The sequence below is a fragment of the Lagenorhynchus albirostris genome, chromosome 2, assembly GCF_949774975.1.
Source record: "Lagenorhynchus albirostris chromosome 2, mLagAlb1.1, whole genome shotgun sequence".
Lineage (NCBI taxonomy): Eukaryota > Metazoa > Chordata > Mammalia > Artiodactyla > Delphinidae > Lagenorhynchus > Lagenorhynchus albirostris.
In genome coordinates this window covers 142,293,050-142,315,863 of record NC_083096.1, presented here as the reverse complement: position 1 = coordinate 142,315,863, position 22,814 = coordinate 142,293,050, and the positions used below count along the sequence as shown (strand labels likewise).

The 22,814-nt window shown below is 38.9% G+C and overlaps 2 protein-coding genes across 2 annotated transcripts in view; both read left to right on the top strand.

Moving 5' to 3' along the window:
- Positions 1–10,225, top strand: part of ZYG11B (zyg-11 family member B, cell cycle regulator) — an 80,264-nt gene extending 70,039 nt beyond the window's left edge. The window contains exon 14 of the mRNA XM_060140061.1: positions 5,319–10,225. Coding sequence (XP_059996044.1) covers positions 5,319–5,509 — 191 coding nt within the window. The 3' untranslated portion in view covers positions 5,510–10,225. The remainder of the gene's footprint in view (positions 1–5,318) is intronic.
- Positions 10,226–18,219: 7,994 nt separating this feature from the next.
- ZYG11A (zyg-11 family member A, cell cycle regulator) overlaps positions 18,220–22,814 on the top strand; it is a 58,388-nt gene continuing 53,793 nt past the window's right edge. Inside the window, exon 1 of the mRNA XM_060142587.1 lies at positions 18,220–18,309. Within this exon, the coding sequence (XP_059998570.1) occupies positions 18,220–18,309 (90 nt within the window). The remainder of the gene's footprint in view (positions 18,310–22,814) is intronic.

The window sequence follows — 22,814 nt, the reverse complement described above, 5'->3', positions numbered from 1 at the left end:
TTCTTTCTGACTTACTTCACTCTGTATAACAATCTCTGGGTCCATCCACCTCACTACAAATAACTCAGTTTCATTTCTTTTTATGGCTGAGTAATATTCCATTGTATATATGTGCCACATCTTCTTTATCCATTCATCTGTCGATGGACACTTAGGTTGCTTCCATGTCCTGGCTATTGTAAAGAGAGCTGCAGTGAGCATTGTGGTACATGACTCTTTTTGAATTATGATTTTCTCAGGGCACATGCCCAGTAGTGGGATTGCTGGGTCGTATGGTAGTTCTAATTTTAGTTTTTTAAGGAACCTCCATACTGTTCTCCATAGTGGCTGTATCAATTTACATTGCCACCAACAGTGCAAGGGGGTTCCCTTTACTCCACACCCTTTCCAGCATTTACTGTTTGTAGATTTTTTGATGATGGCCATTCTGACTGGTGGGAGGTGATACCTCATTGTAGTTTGTTTTTTGTTTTTTTTGCAGTACGCGGGCCTCTCACTGCTGTGGCCTCTCCTGTTGCGGAGCACAGGCTCCGGACGCACAGGCTCAGCAGCCATGGCTCACGGGCCCAGCCACTCCGCGGCATGTGGGGTCCTCCCGGACCAGGGCACGAACCCATGTCCCCTGCATCGGCAGGTGGACTCTAAACCACTGCGCCACCAGAGAAGCCCCCTCATTGTAGTTTTGATTTGCATTTCTCTAATGATTAGTGATGTTGAGCATCCTTTCATGTGTTTGTTGGCAATCTGTATATCTTCTTTGGAGAAATGTCTATTTAGATCTTCTGCACATTTTTGGATTGGGTTTTTTTTTTTTTTTGATACTGAGCTGCATGAGCTGCTTGTATATTTTGGAGATTAACCCTTTGTCAGTTGCTTTGTTTGCAAATGTTTTCTCCCATTCTGAGGGTTGTCTTTTCGTCTTGTTTATGGTTTCCTTTGCTGTGTAAAAGCTTTTAAGTTTCATTAGGTCCCATTTGGTTTTGTTTTTTGTTTTTACTTCCATTTTTCTAGGAGGTGGGTCAAAAAGGATCTTGCTGTAATTTGTGTCTTAGAGTGTTCTGCCTATGTTTTACTCTAAGAGTTTTATAGTATCTGGCCTTACATTTATGTCTTTAATCCATTTTGAGTTTATTTTTGTGTATGGTGTTAGGGAGTGTTCTAGTTTCATTCTTTTACATGTAGCTGTCCAGTTTTCCCAGCACCACTTATTGAAGAGACTGTCTTTTCTCCATTGTATTTCCTTGCCTCCTTTATCAAAGATAAGGTGACCATAGGTGTGTGGGTTTCTCTCTGGGCTTTCTATCCTGTTCCATTGATCTATATTTCTGTTTTTGTGCCAGTACCATAGTGTCTTGATACTGTGGCTTTGCAGTAGAGTCTGAAGTCAGGGAGCCTGATTCCTCCAGCTCTGTTTTTCTTTCTCAGGATTGCTTTGGCTATTCAGGGTCTTTTGTGTTTCTATACAAATTGTGAAAATTTTTGTTCTAGTTCTATGAAAAAAGCCATTGGTAGTTTGATAGGGATTGCATTGAATCTGTAGAATGCTTTGGGTAGTAGAGTCATTTTCACAATGTTGATTTTTCCAATCCAAGAACATGGTATATCTCTCCATCTGTTTGTGTCATCTTTAATTTCTTTCATCAGTGTCTTATAGTTTTCTGTATACAGGTCTTTTGTCTCCTTAGGTAGGTTTATTCCTAGGTATTTTATTCTTTTTGTTGCAATGGTAAATGGGAGTGTTTCCTTAATTTCTCTTTCAGATTTTTCATCATTAGTGTATAGGAATGCAAGAGATTTCTGTGCATTAATTTTGTATCCTGCTGCTTTACCAAATTCATTGATTAGCTCTAGTAGTTTTCTGGTAGCATGTTTAGGATTCTCAATGTATAGTATCATGTCATGTGCAAACAGTGACAGTTTTACTTCTTCTTTTCCGATTTGGATTCCTGTTATTTCTTTTTCTTCTCTAATTGCTGTGGCTAAAACTTCCAAAACTATGTTGAGTAATAGTGGTGAGAGTGGGCAACCTTGTCTTCTTCCTGATCTTAGTGGAAATGGTTTCAGTTTATCACCATTGAGAATGATGTTGGCTGTGGGTTTGTAATATATGGCCTTTGTTATGTTGAGGTAAGTTCCCTCTATGCCTACTTTCTGGAGGGTTTTTGTCATAAATGGGTGTTGAATTTTGTCGAAAGCTTTTTCTGCATCTGTTGAGATCAAATTCTTAAATATGCACAAAAGTATGATCTACAAAAGAAAAAACTAGGGACTTCCCTGGCAGTCCAGTGGTTAAGACTCCACACTTCCACTGTAGGGCACGCGGGTTCAATCCCTGGTTGGGGAACTAAGATCCCGCAAGCCACACGGAGCAGCAAAAAAAAAAAAGAAAAAGAAAAACCTGCTAAATTGGGCATGAACAAATCAAACTTAAGGATTTCAGCTTTTTGAAAGACATTATCAAGAAAATGAAAAGTCAGTGCACATACTGGGTCAAAATTTTCAAATCACATGTCTGATAAAGCGTTTGTGATCAAAATATACCATGTACTCTCAAAACTTAATGATAAGAAAAGAATACAAGAAAATGGACAAAAGAGTTGAACAGACTTTTCACCAAAGATTTACAGATGGCAAATAAGCACATGAAAAGATGCTCAACATCATTAGGATAGTTGTATAGATCAATGCAATAGAATTGAGAGTACAAAAATAACCATGCATCTATGTTGAGTTTTAACAAGGGTGCCAAGACAATTCAGTGGGGAAAGAACAGGTTTTTAAAGAAATGGTGCTGGGAAAACTGAGTAGGCACATGTAAAAGAAGGAACTGTGACCCTTACCTCATACCATATACAAAAATTAACTCAAAAATGGATTACAGGCCTAAGTATAAGAACTACATTTACATATACATAAGCATATAAAACTTTTAAAAGAAAGCATAGGTATAACTCTTTATGATGTTGGATTAAGCAGTGATTTCTTATATAGGACACCAAAAGCATGTGACAAAAGAAAACTAGTCTAATTGGATTTAATAAAAAATTTTAAAACTTTTATGCTTTAAAGGACACCATCAAGAAAGTGAAAAGACGACTCCCAGAACGGTTGAAAATATTTGCAAATTATATACCTGATGAGAGATTTGTTTTCAGAATATATAAACACAATAGTAAAAAAGAAAATAACCCAGTTTAAAAATTGGCAAAGGATCTTCAAAGAAAATATACAAATGGCCAATAAGCATTAAAAGAAGTTCAGAACTTCCCTGGTGGTCCAGTGGTTAAGACTCCATGCTTCCCCTGCACGGGGCACAGGTCTGATCCCTGGTCGGGGGACTTAAGATCCCGCATGCCACAGGGCGTTGCCAAAAAAATAAATAAATAAAATTAAAAAAATAAAGATACTGTCATGATGGCCAAAAAAAAGTTCAGCATCATTAGTTATTAGAAAATATAAATTAAAGCCACAGTGAGGTGTAAGCCACTTTACACCTGCTAGGAAGGCTGCCTATAATCAAAAAGGTGGACAATGACAAGTGTTGATGAGGACATGAAGCAACTTTCTCATTCATTGCTGATGGGAATGAAAAATTATACAACCATTTCAGAAAACAATTTGGTGATTTCTTATAAAGTTAAACATACATTTATGGATGGATCTAGAGACTGTCATACGGAGTGAAGTAAGTCAGAAGGAGAAAAACAAATATCGTATATTAATGCATATGTGTGGAACCTAGAAAAATGGTAGAGATGAACCGGTTTGCAGGGCAGAAATTGAGACACAGATGTAGAGAACAAATGTGTGGACACCAAGGGGGGAAAGTGGTGGTGGTGGGGGATGGGCGTGCAATGAATTGGGAGATTGGGATTGACATGTATACACTGATGTGTATAAAATTGACAACTAATAAGAACCTGCTGTATAAAAAAATAAAAATCAAGAATAAAATAAAAAAATAAAAATAAACATACATTTAGCATTTGCCCATCATTTTAGGTATTTTCTCAAGATCCAGGAAATGAAAAGTTCCCAAAAAACTTGTGAAAGAATGATTATAGCATTTTTAGTCATTGTAATGAAATGCTCAGGGAGAGAGAACATCCAACAAATGTCCATCAGTACAATAACATCAAAAACATGTGACGTATTCAATGCAGTGGAATACCTCTCAGCTTAGAACAACAAAAAAAGATTACATACAGGTAACAACTTGGAAACATCTCGAAAACATCATGCTGAGCAAAAGTAGACACAAAAGGTTACATGCTGTCCATTTATATGAAGTTGTAGGCAAAAGTCTATATCACAGAAATTAGAACAGTGGTTACCTGGGATGAGGGGTGCAGGGGAGATTGACTTCAAAGGTGCACAAGGAAACTTTTTAGTTGTTGAAAATATTCCATATCCTGATTGTGTTGGTGGTTACACAAGTGTATACGTTTGGCAAAACTCATAAAACTATAGATTAAATTAGGTGTGTTTTATTGTGTGTAAATTAGACTTTATGACTAAAACTAAAAAAATAAACTTTATAAAGTTTATATATGACTAAATAAATATGACTAAAACTAAAAAAATAAACTTTAAAAGGCATGTGTAAAAAAAGGCAAAAGGAAAAAAATATTTAAAAATAATGAATACTGCATGTACAATATGACTGCTATTAAATATTTATTTATTTTTGGCTGCGTTGGGTCTTCGTTGCTGCATGCAGGCTTTCTCTAGTTGCAGCGAGTGGGGGCTACTCTTCATTGCGGTGCACGGGCTTCTCGCTGTGGTGGCTTCTCTTGTTGCAGAGCACAGGCACTAGGCGAGTGGGCTCAGTAGTGGCTCACGGGCTCTAGAGCACAGGCTCAGTAGTTGTGGCGCGCGGGCTTAGTTGCTCCGCGGCATGTGGGATCTTCCTGGACCAGGGTTCGAACCCGTGTCCGCTGCATTGGCCAGTGGATTCTTAAGCACTGCGCCCCAAGGGAAGCCCTAAATTTTTTTTTTAACATAGGAAATGCATAAAAGTGTAACAGTACCCATCTTACTCATGATTTGGGGGTCAAAGAAGATTGTCTATGTCTTATGGTTATGATTTTTATATATATTATATATAATATATATATAATGGTATGTGTATTATCTATGATCTATGTGTGGGCCTTGTAGTGTAGGCAGAACATCATTACAGAGATGTTTTTCAAACTCTAACTTATGTTAGTGAGCAATAACAAAACAGCTTAAGTTTAAGCAAAAAAATAAAAATTATTCCACAAAAAAACAAATTAAGTTTTTTAAGGAAAGCTCTTTCTCCTGTTTTCTTTCAGCCTCAAGGTATTGCAGCATGCTGATTGAGGAAGGAGGATTGCAGCATTTATACAACATCAAAGAACATGAACAGACTGATCCTCATGTCCAACAGATTGCTGTGGCCATCCTGGACAGCTTAGAGAAACACATTGTACGCCATGGAAGACCACCTCCCTGTAAAAAGCAGCCCCAGGCCAGACTAAATTGATAGCTATAGGTAATTGGATAATTGAATCACAGAAATTCTTTTTGTGATAGGTTCACTTGGAATATCTTACCCTCTCTGATATTTTGGGGGTTTCTACAACAAGAGTCGTAAAGTGAGTATGGGATTGATAATGTACAGTACTGCCCATGTGAACAGTCTCTGATTTGTCTTGTGATTTTTAACTTATCAGATGAGAAGAGTCTCTTCCTTGATCATTGACTTTTAGGAAAATTTCCACATCCTTCAGTGTTTGAACTTACTTGTGCTTAAAATTCTACAGTTTTATGAGGAAGTTTGCACGGACCCTTAGGCCAGACTTTTCTGATCTTAAAGTCCCTTCAGTCAATTTGCAGCTTCAGATAAGCTGTTAACCTGATTTCTGGCAGTGCTTCAGTTGTAAATTTTATATTGCTTCTGTATAAAATGCCTTTATTCTCTGTCTGTGTATCTTTTATAAGATGTCCTTCTTAGCGTGAAAGAATGGAAATCTGAGTCCTCTCCTTGTGAAAGCTACTCACTGGCTGGTGCTCGGATGGCTGGCAGAAAATATATTAAAAAGAAAAACTACTAAGGGAAAATAGAGTTTAGGAACTGGGAAAAGGTCTGCTCTTGTGGTATATAGTTTTTAAACTGGGACTGGCTAATCTTCTGGGGCCCACCTCTCCTGAGGCATTGCGTAGTAGCTTGTTCTTCATATTTATTCCTGGAGGCATGGGCTGCTGCTTCCTACACAGACTGCTGGTTACTCTCTAGAAATATTTCCCCAAGCACCACAGTTTAAAATATTACAGCATTCTGCATTAAAGATTAACTGTCTGAATTTCTTTATGTCATATTGTTGTGAAAATGTGAATTTTACAAAAATCTTCTCTTCCTCAAACAGACCATCCTTTTCCCTCTATTTCAAAGTCATTTTGTTCAGTGGAATAGAGACTACACATGGTATTACCTGCTCACTTAAAATACAATTAACAACAGTAGATTTTGCCATGAGAAGTTAATTTTCTTTTGTTTCAGACTACATGTATCTTAATATTTTCATGTTGGGAAAGGATATCCACATCTCACTGCCAAAAGTAAACAAGAAGAATTAGACTATTGTTAAATGTAATGATTCTAGTTGCAGTGCATAAAAGGAAATATTTTGTGATGGGTTATTTTTTAGACAGTTGCCTTTCCTTTAAGAGAGTTGTTACAGTAAAGAATCAGTTGTCAATAATGGCAGTTGGGAGGCAGCAAGTCACCAAGAGAGTTATTTTTCATTAAACAAAAAAAAAGGCAAAAGATTTATACGATCTGAAGAGAAACCAGAGTATCCACCTTAAATTTTAGTTTGTGAATAAAGTTAACCTGCAGTCTTAGATGACTGCATCTTTTTCATAGATGGCCAAAATGTTTTCAATAGAGATTTTAAATAATACGTTTAAAACCATGGTGATTATTCAGAAGCATTTTTATTTAGAAAGGAGCTGGCTCATTAGTATGCTGATAATATTTTTGACATACACATTTCATACCACTATCACAGTAGTCATACTTGAATTATTTGGTACTCCTTCACGGGAGTGAAAACTTAAACTAAATGAAAATAGATATTTAGAATCATTAAAAACCATATTAAATTATGGGTTAATTCTGACTTAACCAGTTTAAGGAATGTTTATAGGTGTGAGATAAATTTTCACAGATTATTTCTATTTCAGAGGAAATGGAAAATTCTTTTAAAACTTTCCCCCTTTTTCTGGGTTTTAAATATCTAAGGCAAAATGTAGAAAATAGGATGGCCTACAAAAGCTTGGAGTCGCTAGCTATGTAGAGCATTTCTAGGTCTTCTAGCTTGTGTAGTTAAGGAAAAGCCTATTTGAGAAGTTTGGCTTCAAGTTTCTATTGTATCCTATTCAAGACAAAAGTACATGTTCCTTCTAGGCTAATCCTAGGTTTTTGTCTTTATGAATTGTTTTCAAAAATGGCTAAAAATGTGTGGAAAACAATAAATCCCTTCATTACTCAGAATAACTTGTTGATAGATGAAGACTCAAATATATTTAAATTGAAATTGAAATTTGCTACTTTGAGCACTGGTAATGGCCAGATACTTTTGAATCTTAAAAGCAAAATAATTAGGCACATCCCAAATATATAAAAAATTTAGTGCCTTTGTGGTTGGGATAGCTCTTAAAATTGTGTATCTAATTATGGCACTGAATTGTCTATAAGGTCTTGAATCTGGCTATAATACAGTATATATGTATATGTGTATATACATGTATATATATATATATATAAATTGAAATTATGAGGTGTAACTGGCCTGTCTCTACAGAAAGAATCTATTAGGCCTCCCGTTTGCATTTGTACACTAGAATGTAACAGAACTTGGTGCCTTCAAGGGTTACCTCTTCAGTGGCTTAGAGGTGCTGTTTCAAGCACAATTTAGACTAGGGTTGAACCACTCATTGCTCAAATCATTGGTGTGCTCAGATATTGCAAATTATCACTACATCAGTCCACAAGCAACAGCAAGGTTTAGATCTACTAAAGGAAAAAGGAAATAGATCTACTAAAGGAAATGGGAAATGGAATTAGACTTTTTAAACTATAAGGATGCATGTGTAAATTTATTGAGTAAAACAAGAACAGTCTGAAATTAAAGCAAAAATAATTAGGGTATCTCATTCTTTCCATCAAGTAAGTTTTGCTGTTCTCTTTATACTCTAAAAAATCATTTTTTCCTTTTGCAGTTGAAAAGGAACATAAATCAAATCAAGTAGTAATAAGGGGTTAATTTACTCTCTGGCCAAGGACTCAGTGGTTACTGATCTTAGTTGAGAATTAAAGTCATATCAGACTCACAGATCCAGGAATTGACCTTAAATATTGCCGCTCCTCACCCTTGGACAGAAATGCCGTTTAGTGGCACTAGTCAATTTAAGTGAATTACCCAAGGTAGAGATGAATCCCACAAAGCAACTATGGGAATTTAATTTCATGATATCTTTTGTTTGCAAGCTTCCAAAGAATCAAGGATTCATGTTTTAAAATATCAGTGCTGTATATCCAGCCTAGGAAGTTGATCTTGCTAGTGGGACCTATTGAGTTGGCCCTTTTTCTCCCCAGTCACTTACATTTGGCTATATTTTAAATTATGCCATGCTCAAGATAGTATTGGGCCATCATCTAGACCTTTGGAGCACAGTTTGATGAAAACATATTTTATTATGGTTCATTATGTGCTAAATTAGGGTAGAATCGATTAATGAACCGTGGTTTTGGCTTAGTGCTTTAAAATGCCTGACACCCCACCCTGTTCCCCCATAGAACAAGGTGCAGCAATACCCAAGGTTGAAAAGAGGTCATGAGTAGCCAGGAAAATAAACTTACTTTGTTGTATATGTTGAAACCCACCCCTCTCCTGCCCTCTAATGGTCTGTTTACATTATTTGGTTATTGTGCAACTTTTATCTTGAGATAAACAGTATTATTAAACTGAAGGTGTAAGTTAAAGGCAATATCATACTGTTGGCTGACGTGGGCAGTTTCATCTGTATGTTACTTATTTGGGGGCTTTATATGGCTAGGGCTTCAGAGTAGTGTTCCGAGATAGCTTACAGAGAGGTTTGCAAACTTATGGTTTCCCTCTCAAATCCATTGTAGCAGTTTCAAATGATTGTGTGGATATTGGATATTTAAATTTTACCATTTGCTTTGTATTGACACATTTTTCATTTTTTGTATTAACTCACGAACTGTTTATTTAAGTAATAATGCAAATCCAGACTTCATCCAGTGATGAAAATAGCGGTATGATAGGAAATTTTGCTGAGTGTGCTTTAAATGAGTAACTGCTTTATCTTTTTTTAGTATTTCATAGATTTTGTGTGACATGTACACTCCTAATTATGCATTCTTTGGTTTCCAAATCTTAACCTAAGACATTCTTATGTTAACTGATTGATAGCCTAAGAGAGAACTTTCTCTGCCTGTTTCTCCCCTCCCCCAATTTTTTTTGGGTAAAGAAAATCAATGCTATTTCTCGTTTCTCTGGATGAAGCAAAGCTCCTTTGGACAGCACAACCTAACTGCATAGCTAGATAGAATGGCTATCGAGAATATTTAGAAAATCCAAATTTATCAAATTATGAGAAATCATAAATGTAGTTCATTAATAATATGTGCTTAATTTTGAACTTATTTTGGAAAATTGTTCAAATTGGGTTCTTTTAAGCTTACTTTAATCAGCTTAGAAGCAAGAAACTACTTTGCTAATGAAAGCTGAGACATACTTTCATAAAAGCAGGAAATTCTTGAGAGCATTTAAAAATGGGAGGATGTTATGTCAAGATTTATACTTTCAGATAATCTGTAAGAATAAAATTTTTAAATCCCTGACTTTTGTAGAATTCCCGCTGTCAAATTCTCACTGACTTGTGAGTATGGAAAAAGCTATCTTTTGCTTGAATTCTGATGGAAGAGTTTAACTCCTTTTAAAGGATATGAAAAATTCGTTGGAAAGTGTAATGTGTATACATTTCAAAGGCTGTCAATTGTCTGGACTGAAGGCACTGTTCTTACTGTGGCCAGATGAATGGGAGTGTCCTGTACATGAATCATGGTGTTTTAAATCAGGACATCACTTAGGTATTACTGTTGTGTATACAGATTTTTGTTTTGGGGATTTTTTTTTTTTTTTGGCCTAAATAAATGTTACAAATTTTATGTAAAGTGTGTCTTGTCTACATTTATTCTGGGCATTTGCTTTAAAATTTAAAACTGATGCTTCAAGATTCAGATTCCTTGGTCATCCGTTTGTAACAGTTGCTTTCTGGAAAAGGCCAGTGGGTACTATTTATGTGTTGGAACTTGCATAATTTATAAATCCTTCAGAGAACTTAACAGTTTTGTGGAGAAGAGGAAGTGTCAAATAAACAGATAAATACTACATAACATTGTATTACAGACCAGTCCATGGTACTTGTTATAAAGCCACAGAGACTATACCTAATCCAGACTGGGCACCCATCAGACAGCCCAAGAACACTTCCTAGAGAGCATATCTAGGTTGACAGTCATTCACACAACTATTGAGATAATTAACTGATATAATATATATTGTATGAGTGCATTTAGTGAGGGAGGTTACCAAAAAACAAAGTATAATATAAGAACCCCATGACCAGGAAGAATTCTTAGTGACTTTAGTTTCAGAAACGTCATTTTTATAGTTGAAGAGACTAAGTCATAGGTAAAATGACCTTGCCCAAATCACACAGCAAGTCAGTAACAGACTCTGCATTACAATTCTTATTTCCAAATTTACAATCCAATGGGCCCCCTCTCCCCCTATTATTGCATAATCGCATGAGATTGCTTAGCTCTTAGGGAATATGTGATTAAACATCAAATGAATGGTACAGAAAAGAATGTGCGCCAGATGGTCAGAAGTGGAAGTTGACCATCCTTACAGATGGTGTAGGGCAGCATTAGTGTTTAGATGCTATAGAATTGTTAATGAATGATCACTACAAATACTAATGCTTCACTAATACACAAACATGAAATTAGATGTGTTAGTGATAGGGTTTTTAATAGTAGTTTTATTATAATTTTTATAATAATTATTAGCTTAAAAAATTTATTTTATTGTTTTTGTTTATTTATTTATTAGTTTTGGCTGTGTTGGGTCTTCGTTGCTGTGCGCGGGCTTTCTCTAGTTGCCACAAGCAGGGGCTACTTTTCGTTGCGGTGCGTGGGCTTCTCACTGCGGTGGCTTCTCTTGTTGCAGAGCACGGGCTCTAGAGTGCACAGGCTTCAGTAGATGTGGCGTGTGGGCTCAGTAGTTGTGGCTCGTGGGCTCTAGAGCACAGGCTCAGTAGTTGTGGCGCACGGGCTTAGTTGCTTTGCGGCATGTGGGATATTCCCGGACCAGGGCTTGAACCCATGTCCCCTGCATTGGCAGGCGGATTCTTAACCACTGTGCCACTAGGGAAGCCCAGCTTTTCTTAACCTTTTATTGTCTCCAATAATTCACTCAATACTAACATGGTATTACTATGGGCCATACATACTGAGGAAGATAAATAACCTTTGGCCAATATATTTTTTTTTTTCCTTTGGCCAATATTTAACCAAACAAGTTGTTGAGCTGTGTTGTCTATAGCCTGTCTTCAAAAAGACAAAATCAAACCTTCCAACATTCTTCCCCTCCCCCACCCTTTCTCACAGTTTTTATTATGTAGATCAACCCAGTCTCTTGGCTAAATTTAAATTTCTTCCTTTCCTCCTGATTATCTTTCCATCTTCTATTCCCCATTCTTAATCTGCATCATAAGACTCCAGTGCACAGCTCTGAGTAACTGCATAACTCCTCACATTGAGAAGAGTAGGTGAATGGCAGAAACCATGAACACTCACATTAATCATTTTTGTCTTTTTATAATTTAAGATTCTAATGCAGTCTGAAAATTCAGCCTATAAAAGAGCAAGTCATAGGGTGGGCGTGTTGACTGAGCTCTTGGCTTCCAGAAACCAGACTTCACAGCAGGTTTGGGGAAATGATACCAGTGACCAGATGTTGCAGATGAATGGCTTACTCCTGTGCATTCAGTATGACAGCTGTTTAAAATCATCTTGCAATGACTCAGTCAAGGACTGTCACTAGAGAGTGTCTCTCCTAGACTGTGATGAGGCAATAAGAGCTAAGAACAAAAAAACAAAAAAAAAAGCCCTCAGCTCTCCTGTTACTTTACATAAAAACACATTACAAAAGGAACTGTTTTGGGGCTTCGCTGGTGGCACAGTGGTTGAGAGTCCGCCTGCTGATGCAGGGGACACGGGTTCGTGCCCTGGTCCGGGAAGATCCCACATGCCACGGAGCAGCTGGGCCCGTGAGCCATGGCCGCTGAGCCTGCGTGTCCGGAGCCTGTGCTCCGCAACGGGAGAGGCCACAACAGTGAGAGGCCCGCATACCGCAAAAAAAAAAAAAAAAAAAGGAACTATTTTCAATGACATATCTAGAGTGTGATTGTCATGTTTGAATGCGGAGATTAAGGAGTTACCAAACACATTTTCTACCTAATTCTTGGTCTCATCAATTCAGTCTTAAATAAAGCCCTTTCGAAACTGGATATATTATGAGTAATGAGTCAAGTGCTGTAGTTAACCCTCAAACATCTTGTAAGGGAAGATAATTATCCCCTATTTTACAAATGAGGGGAAGCCTAGTGAGGTCAAATGAGTTGCCTCACATCACACAGATAGTAAGTAGAGGAATTTGTCGATTAAACCTAGATACTGTTTTAACACCAGCGTCCCCACTCTGAAGAATGTTTGCTGCTTTGTACAATCTCAGTAGTGATGTCTTTGAATAAAAAGACAAATGTATAATCAAAAGCCCTCTGAAACTGGTTCATGAAATAAACCACATTATTGTTTGTGGGTACTAGCAATGGATTTAGTGTCTTCTCTTTTCAAGACCTATGGGAACAGATCAACTATAGTTTAGGATTTGGGGGTCAATCAATTACCACTATGCGCCAAATTCTATTGTAAGGGGTCTACAGTTTCAAATAGCATTAGTTATTCAGTACATTCCAATGCAGTCAGAAAATACATCGAGGCAAGCACTATGCTAAGCATTTTTTTTTAATGTATATTTTTTCAACTAAGCCTTGCAACAGCCTTGTAAAGAAGGTAATCATGGGCTTCCCTGGTGGCGCAGTGGTTGAGAGTCTGCCTGCCGATGCAGGGGACAGGGGTTTGTGCCCCGGTCTGGGAAGATCCCACATGCCGTGGAGCGGCTGGGCCCGTGAGCCATGGCCGCTGAGCCTGCGCATCCAGAGCCTGTGCTCCGCAACGGGAGAGGCCACAGCAGTGAGAGGCCTGCGTACTGCAAAAAAAAAAAAAAAAAAAAAAGGTAATCATTACATTTTATGGATAAGGAAATTGTGAGGTATTAAATAACTTTGTCAAGGTCACAAGTTATTAGGTTTCAGAGTCACACATGAGACTTGGGTCTGTCAGACTCTGAAATCTATGCTCTTAATCACTGTGCTATAAAGGGGAAAAACCAATTTTACCATTAAGGACAATCCCAAATCCAATTTAACCATTAAGGCCGTTCCCATGCACACTTTTGGCCTGTCTCAGAGAATGGAGACCATTGACAGCTTTCCAAGTTTATGATTTTCAACCTCACGGGCCCTCAGTGTCATTATGGTAGTGGCTCCTACAGTAAAACATAAGATTTTACAAATTTGGGGAGAAAATTTCCTCCCCCAAATAATGGGGCTAACGAGACCAACAACCCATGAAACTGATAGAGATAGAGGTTACTTCAATGTGAAAACATCTGAACATGGCTTATCTAACTAGTATAGAGCTTTAGGAGAGTCAGCTGCCACAAACCCCATTTCTAGGGAGGTCTCCAATCAGAGAGGCACTGACCTTGGGCCTCAGGACATTTCCAAATAATTGTACAAACAACACTCATAACTTTCCATCCTTTGAAGCCCTAAACCAACTCCCCTGTCTTACTAAGCCAGGATGTAAACCTTTCCCCATAGCTGTACGAGGAGTTACTTTCTATGTAGGATATTCCACTGTGTGTAATAAATTTTTCTCTGGTTTATCTGTTCTCAGTTAATTTACAGGTCTCCTTCCACTTCCAACAATCGGACCTAAGTTGGTAGAGGAGTTTTTCCTCCCAACAGGGTTCACAGTAAGTTCATTAAAAAAAAAAAAAAAAAAAAATCGTTAAAACCAATAAATAGGAAGACATAACTTCAAATGGATGCATGTAGTTTTATATGTATCACTTGTCCTTATTTTACTCATTTTGATGCCCACCTGTGATAAAGACAACAAGAGTCTTTGGATCAGCCTTAGGGAACCATTTCCTTAGTTAATTTGGTTCCCCAGGAGTGGTTTCTCTTTCTTCAAGTTCACTACTTCAGTGTGTTTGTTACCTTTTACTAATTAAGTTAGTAAAGAAGGAGACTAGTCAAGAGGGCGCTCTCTGAACTCTAGGCTGCCCCTCCCTAAATAGAGGCAACCTTTTCTTTAGGGCCATTGATGATTTGTACTCCTCTGTGGTTCCAGTTTCTTTGTTTCCTAAGCAGGCTCTTTCTATGATAATACAGGTTTTACTGCTGATCACTACAGTAGGAGAAATAAACCGAATCTACAGACATAGATAACACAAAGACTTAGTAGCTAGTCTTTGTGTTTCTGATGCCCAGAAAGAGATAAAGACTTGCTCAAAGTCACAGAGCTTCAAATAACCCTTAGAAATCATCCTGTCTACTTGAGAACACAAAAATAACACATGGGGTGTTAGACAATCTCTTAGTTTTTGAAATTCTGCAAGTTTGGTATTATTCTTTATTTAGCTCACTTTCCAGAAGAGGAAACTGAGGCTCATAGGTTAAGTAACTACCCAAAGGTAAGGTGGAGATGGAATCTGAATTCAGGCTTTTTTGACATCAGAGCTCATGACCTTTCCCCTATACTTCATGCCAACAAAGCTAAAGAAATTTTACAAAGTCCTTAAAGATATCCAACCACGATTTAAAGAAATCTTGACTCTGGTTTCCTAATTTCATTTCAGAAGTTTAATTTCTTGAAACTTCCCAATTTCTATGTTTCTGCACTATCCTTCCCCTACCTATTCAGAGTTTTCAGGAAAAGGGTGGGGCATATCAGTGAAGGCTCTCTAAAGGAAGTGACATCTCAGTGAGATCAGAAGGATTAATAGGAATTACTTAGTAGGGGGAGGTGGCATGGACAACAATGAATGTGCAAAGGTACATTTCTAGAACTGAAACAATTTCAGTACCTAATTTTTTTTTTAATTTATTTTTGGCTGCATTGGGTCTTTGTTGCTGTGTGTGGGCTTTCTTTAGTTGCAGCGAGTGGGGGCTACTCTTCGTTGTGGTGTGCGGGCTTCTCATTGTGGTGGCTTCTCTTTGGTGCAGAGCACAGGCTCTAGGTGCGTGGGCTTCAGTAGTTGTGGCTCGCAGGCTCTAGAGTGCAGGCTCAGTAGTTGTGGCGCGTGGGCTTAGTTGCTCCGTGGCATGGGTCAGATGGGTCACTTGGGTCAAATGCTGCTGAACAAATAAGATGAGAGGAGTGACAACTGAATTTAGCAACTTTGAAGTTGACAAGAACGGTTAGTAGAGTGGCAGAGGTGAAAGAAAATGGTAAGAGAAAAATTGGAGACAGCAAGTGCAGACCACATTTTGGATAAGTTTTGCTCTAAAGGATGGAAGAGATGTGAGGGCAATACCTGAATAGGGAAATTAGGTCAAAAGAAATGTTTTTTTGGTTTTTTTTAATTATGGGAAAAATATCAGCTGGTGGGAATGATCCAAGAAGGAGGGGGAAAAATGATAATTCAGGAGAAAGGATGTTGCTGGACGATGTCTTTGACTAAGCAAGGCAAGATGAGATCTATTGCACAAGTCCAGAGTTGGCCTTAGATAAGGGTATAAATAGTTCATAGTAACAGGAGGGAATGCAAAGACAGAGAGCCTATACTGGTAGGTGGGTAGATGTGATGGGGGGAGCTTGGAATGTTCTTTTTGATTCTTTTCTTTTTTCAGTGAAAGAGGAAACTGACAGTATGGTTGGGGGAAGAGGTGTTGGAGAGATGATAGAAGTTAGGAAATAGTCCATTTAATGTACTCTAATATAAAATAAAAATTAAATTTAAAAAAGTATACCTGAAACTAACACAACATTGTAAATCAACTATAGTCCAATCTAAAATAAAAATTAAATTAAAAAAAGAACATTGATTGGATTTGGATTTAGAAAACTCAACTTTGACTCCCAGGTTTTCCACGCATCAGGTAGGTAAAATTTAACTTGTCTGCTCAATCCCTCAGGTAGTTCAGTTTCTCTATGGGTAAAATGGAGATACCTAAGGCCTGGGATTTCTATTTGTATGAGGATTAAATAAAAGAATAAATGTGAAAGGAAAGCATTTTGCAGTTATTTGAACTTGAAAAATAACTTTAACATTTGAATCCACTTATCAAGGACTTGTTTCATTACTCATTTTCATGTGTTTTACATAATCTTTTTTTTTCTATTTTTTTTTTGTCGTGCAGCTGAGGGATTTCAGTTCCCCTACCAGGGATTGAACCTGGACCATGGCAGTGAAAACGTGGAATCCTAACCACTAGACCACCAGGGAGTTCCCTACATACATTATCTTATTTAATCCTTATATTAACCCTGTGAGATAAGGCATTCTCATCCCATTTTACTGATGGGGAAGTTGAGCTTCAGAGAAATTAAAAACCTTGTCCAAGGTTCACAAGTTAGTAGGTGGCTGAGCAGGCATTCCAAAGCAGGATTCAAATCCAAGCCCCCTACTCTCAATAACTATCCTTTTCCAAGACATATTTTCTCTTAAATTAGCTAAAGTGTACTAATTCACTACTCTCTCTCAGGGTTTCTTTCTTGCAGCAGGTTAGAAGGGTCTTCTCCATACTTTTTAGGTCACAAGAAAGCTGAGCAGTTCAGTTTGTGTACTTACTAGATCAGAAGTGGTTTTGATATTTGATTCATCCAATGTCAGTAGAAGGTGAAACAGAGGTCTGATATAAGAGAGTGCTGTTGCCAGATGTGTAGGAGAAAGGACTTTAAAAAATAGATTTCAAAATGTAGGGGCTTCCCTGGTGGTGCAGTGGTTAAGAATCCGCCTGCGCTGCCAATGCAGGGGACAGAGGTTCGATCCCTGGACTGGGAGGATACCTCCCTGTGCGCCAAAACTACTGGGACTGTGCTCTAGAGCCTGTGAGCCACAACTACTGAGCCCGTGTGCCACAACTACTGAAGCCTGCATGCCCTAGAGCCCGTGCTCCGCAACGAGAAGCCACCGCAATGAGTAGCCCTCGCTCACCGCAACTAGAGAAAGCCTGTGCCCAGCAACGAGGACCCAACACGGCCATAAGTAATTAAAAAATGTATACAATCAGCCCTCCTTATCCACGGGCTCTCCATCCCTGGATTCAACCGCTATGGAAGATGTTCAGGAAAAAAATTCCATAAAATTTCAAAAAGCAAAAGTTGAATTTGCCAGTACCAGCCGCTATTTACACAGTATTTACATTGTATTAGTATAAGCACTCTAGAGGTGATTTGAAGTATAGTGGACAAGGTGCCTAGGTTATATGCAAATGTTACACCATTTTATATAAGGTATTTCAGTTTCAGAGGATTTGCATATGGTGGATCCTGAAACCAATGTCCCTGGGGACACGGAGGGCCCAACACATTCTATTTCCCAACTCCACAGAGCTGGTCCATGGCCATGCCTTTGACCAGCGACAAGAATGTGGTACCTAGCCCTATGGTGTCGGTTGGAGGGAGACGGTCTCAGAGGGATGTGTAGGAGTTGGGCGAGTGGTTCGGAAGGCCTAAGGTTGGTCTCTGGAGCGTCAAAAAGGCGGAAGAAGGGCTGTTGGGCCCTCGAGGCGTGGAGGGGTGGTCGGCCCGGTGTGGGTGGGGAAGGCCGTCCTGGGGGCGGGGTCTGCGGCGGACGAGTGCTTTACAAAAGCCCAAACCTTCCGCAAGACCGCAGAGTGCCTGCCCGCCGAGCGGGCGCTGTTCAGCTGCTTTCCGGTGCCGGTCGAGACCACCTCTCGCGGGATCCGGGCCCGCTCGACGACCGCTCTCTCCTCGACGCCTCTCCGGCGGGGCTCGCCATGGTTCACTTCTTGCACCCAGGCCTCTCGCCCCGGACTATCGTCCCTCCGGACGCTCATAAGGACGACCTGGGCTGCGGCGTGGCGCAGGTGAGCACCGGGGAGGGGGAGGGGGGAACGCGAGCCTAGGCGGGACGCCAGGCCCCTGGCGAGCACGGCGAGTCGTCGGGGACTGTGTTGAGGCACTTGTTGGCTCGTTTGACCGACGCGGGGGTAAAGTCTGAAGAGGCTGAGCCCCCTGCCAGGCTTCTATCTTTTATGGGAAGTGCATGCCGGAGAAGAGTTTTCCTCCCAGGGCGTCCCAGCCTTGGAGCCGAGCGAGCAGACCCTGCGCAGCTGAGAGGAGGGGCGGCGGGATGAGTCCCGCCTCCTGCGTGACCTTGGGCGAGTCCCCTGCTCAGGTCTCTGATGCTCACCTGTGCCTGCGAGGGCGGCAGCTATTTTGCAGGGTGGTGTAAATGTAGACGTAAGTGCTGGGCATGGCTTTAGACTTGGCCCGTAGTAGACGGTGGCGCTTTTTGTCATGATTCACCCAAATGCCTCAAACGTCGACCGTTCCCCGTGTGTTGGGGATCTGTTGCTTCCCAGAGGCCGTGACCTGTCGGTCCCGGGATCGTTAACAGGAAAGACCTTCTGAGCCCGGCGGGGGGCACTGGAGCCCGGAAGACTGAAATTCCTTAAATTCCACGTGTTTGTTTCCCTCTCTTTTCCGTCGGAATGCCTGTTAGACTAAACTGAGTAAAATGCAAACCAAAAGAGTTTGTATTTGGCGCCTACTGTGTGTCAGGTATTGCATTTATAGAGTAATCTCGGATTTTTTTGTAGGCATTTTACTGGTGTATAGGGAAATTGAGAACCGTTCCTTGACTTTCTAATGATCTGGAGCCTGACATCAGTTGTTCTGATGTCAGACTCCATGTTCTACAACATCCCAAGGGCTACCGCTCTTAGAACTCAAAATCTAATGAACGCTCAACCCACAATTAGTATGGGGGGGGGGAGGAGATATCCTGATTGAGGTTGTACTTTACACGCTGACGCCGTGTTGGCTTTTGTGTCCTTCAAAGATCTAGCCTGTATTCCTGTAGACGCTTTTGGACTCACTTTTAAAAGCTGCCTAAATAATTTGTAAATCTGTTTGTAGCTAATGGAAAAGCTGCGTTTTTAATGTATGTACTGATACAGCGTGTCAAGCACATTTTTTGTTGGCGCTGACTGGAATTGAAAAACAAGGTTTTCTTTAGAAAAGTGATCAGACTAATAATCCATTTTCTGTCTGGTTCCATACTGTACTATGTACACTCGTTTTTGTGGTTAAGATTTTATTTTTAATTAATTTTAAAAGTTGTACAATGCATGAATACTTTTCCTTTAGATATATTTCTCTATGCTGTTTTTAATTTTATTTAGCAGTGTTTTGTAGTTTTTGGTGTAAAGGTCTTTTACATATTTTGTTAAATTATCCCTGTTTTTGATAGTACCGTAAATACTTTTTAACAGTTTATAATTTGGGGGGTATATTGATCTTGTATCCTACAACTTCGGTAAAGCCACCTATTTTCTCCAGTTTTTTTAAGATTTCTTAAGATTTTCTTTACAATCTGTCATCTGCAAATAAAGGCAGCTTTACTTATTCCCTTTCAGTCTGTGCTTTTTATTTTCTTTTTTTTAAAATGCATTTTCTAGGACCTTTTGTAGAATGTAGAAGTGGTGAGAATAGACATCTTTGTATTGTTCTAGATCTTTCACCTCCAAGTATGATACTGGTTGTAGGTTTTTCCGTTAGATGCCCTTTGTCAAATTAAGGAATTTTTCTTCTATTCCTAGTTTAATGAGTTTTTTTGTGTGTGTGTGGTACGCGGGCCTCTCACTGTTGTGGCCTCTCCCGTTGCGGAGCACAGGCTACGGACGTGCAGGCTCAGCGGCCATGGCTCACGGGCCCAGCCGCTCCGCGGCATGTGGGATCCTCCCAGACCGGGGCATGAACCCATGTCCCCTGCATCAGCAGGCAGACTCAACCACTGCGCCACCAGGGAAGCCCTGTTTTTGTTTTTTTAAATCATGAATGTGTGTTGAATTTTGTTAAGTGCTTTTTCAGCATTTAATAAGATGTTTTTGTTCTTTATTGTGTTAATGTGGTGGATTTTATTGATTGTGAATTTAACTTTACATTCTAGGAATAAACACCACCTGGTCATGATGTATTATTTTTATATATCGAAGAATTCTATTGCTAATATTTTTGAAATATTGTTTATGTCCATGTTTATGAGGCAAATTGCTCTTTAAAAATATTTTATCTGGGAATTCCCTGGTGGACCAGTGGTTAGGACTCTGCGTTTTCACTGCTGTGGGCCCGGATTTGATCTCTAGTCGAGGAACTAAGATCCCACAAGCCACGCGGCAAGGGCAAAAAAAAAAAAAAAATTATCTGGTTTTAGTATCTAGATAATGTTGGCCTTAAAATATGAGTTGGGAAGTGTTCCCTATTCAGTTTTTTGAGTTTGTGGGATATTGGTATTATTTATTCCTTAGATGTTTAACAGAATTCACCAGTGAAACCATTGAGACTTTAATTTCTTTGGGGGATTTTTTTTTAATTTATATTGGACTATAGTTGATTTACAATGTTGTGTTAGTTTCAGGTGTACAGCAAAGTGATTCAGTTATACATATATCTATTCTTTTTCAAATTCTTTTCCTCTTTAGGTTATTACAGAATATATTGAGCAGAGTTTCCTGTGCTATACAGTAGGTCCTTGTTGGTTATCTGTTTTAAATATAGTAGTGTGTTATGTCAATCCTAAACTCCCAATTTATCCCTCCCCCTGAGGGAAGGTTTTAAACTATATCTACTTCTTGGGGGAAATGCTCATAAATTTTGATATATTGTTAAAAATATTTTATAAGTACTGTTAAGAGTCCTTCTTTGACCCATGGGATATTTAGAAGTGTACTGCCTAATTCCCAAATAGTTGGGGATATTCCACATATCTTTTTGTTTAATGCAAATACATTGTTGTCAGAAAACATGCTCTGTGATTTCAGTCCATTTATATTTATTGAGATTTGTTTTATGGCTCAGATATTATCTATCTTGGTGCATGTTCATGTGCACTTAAAAGGAGTATGTGTTCTGTAGTTGGGTATAGTATTCTATGAATGTCAGGTCAAGTTGATTGAGAATGTTAATCTATATTCATTTTTTTTTTTGGCCACACAGTGTGGCATGCAGGATCTTAGTTCCCCTACCAGGGATCCAACCTGTGCCCCCTGCAGTGGAAGCGCAGAGTCCTAAGCACTGGACTGCCAGGGATTTCCCAATGTTAATCTATATTCTTACTCATTTTCCATCTACTTGTTTTTATCAGTTGCTGAAGACAAGTGTTAATTTCCAACTGTAATCATCAGTTTTTCTGTTTATTCTTTCAGTTTTTACTTTATGAACTTTGAAGCTGTAAGTGCATATGCATTAGGAATTATGTCTTCTTGATGAATTCATCCTTTTATCATTATGAAATGTCCATCTTGATTTCTGATAATATTCTTTTCCTGAAGGCTTCTTTTTCTGACATTAACATAGTCACTCCAGTGTCCGTATGATTAGTGTTTTTTAAACAATGCTGTGTTGTTTAAAGCCCATCTCTTGTAAACAGCAGGCTTGCTTTTTTAATCCAGTTTGACAATCTGTGCCTTTTAAATTAGAGTAAATATAATTATCAAAATTGTTGTGTTTAAGTTGCTGTTTGTGTTCTATTTGTCCTATGTGTTTGTTGTCGTGTTTCTCCTTTGCCTGGCTTCTTTTCAACTGAGTATATACATATATTTTTTTTGGCCATGCTGCGCAGCTTGCGGAACCTTAGTTCTGCGACCAGGGATTGAATTTGCACCCTCAGAAGTGAAAGCACGGAGTCCTAACCACTGGACTGCCAGGGAATTCCCTCAGTTGAGTAGTTTTAAAGTTTCATTTTATCTCTTCTGTTGACTTACTAGTTCTGTTACTCTCCTTTCCCTGCCCCACCCCAACTCTCTTTAATGGTCACCCAAAGATAGCAGTTTTTTAAATGTGGACTCAAGACCTCTGGGGTCTCTAAGACTGCATTCTCTTTCATTAAGTCACACATTAATGAAATTTGCAAAAATGTAAAACAGTGCTGCCGTTGTCACTAAACTTAAAAATTCTTTTTGAAAATATAGCTGTTTTAAAAAAATGTTCTTTCTTGGGAATTCCCTGGAGGTCCAATGGTTAGGACTTGGTGCTTTCACTGCCGAGGCCAGGGTTCAATCCCTGGTCTGGGAACTAAGATCCTGCAAGCCACACGGTATGGCCAAAAAAAAAAAAAAAGTTCTTTGTGTCAACATTTGATTTTTATTTTAACTTTTATTATTTCTAAATGAATTAATACATATTTTAAAGATTTCTTAGTTTTAATGCAGAAAATGTTGAAAGATGTAATACAATTTTTAAGAGTATAAAGGGGTCCTAAGTTTGAGAGTCACAGCTCCAGGTTCTAAAATATACATGTTTGACTTACCACAGTCTACTTTTAAATATATCGCTTCACCTTACAACAGTGTTCTTTCATTTTCTCACC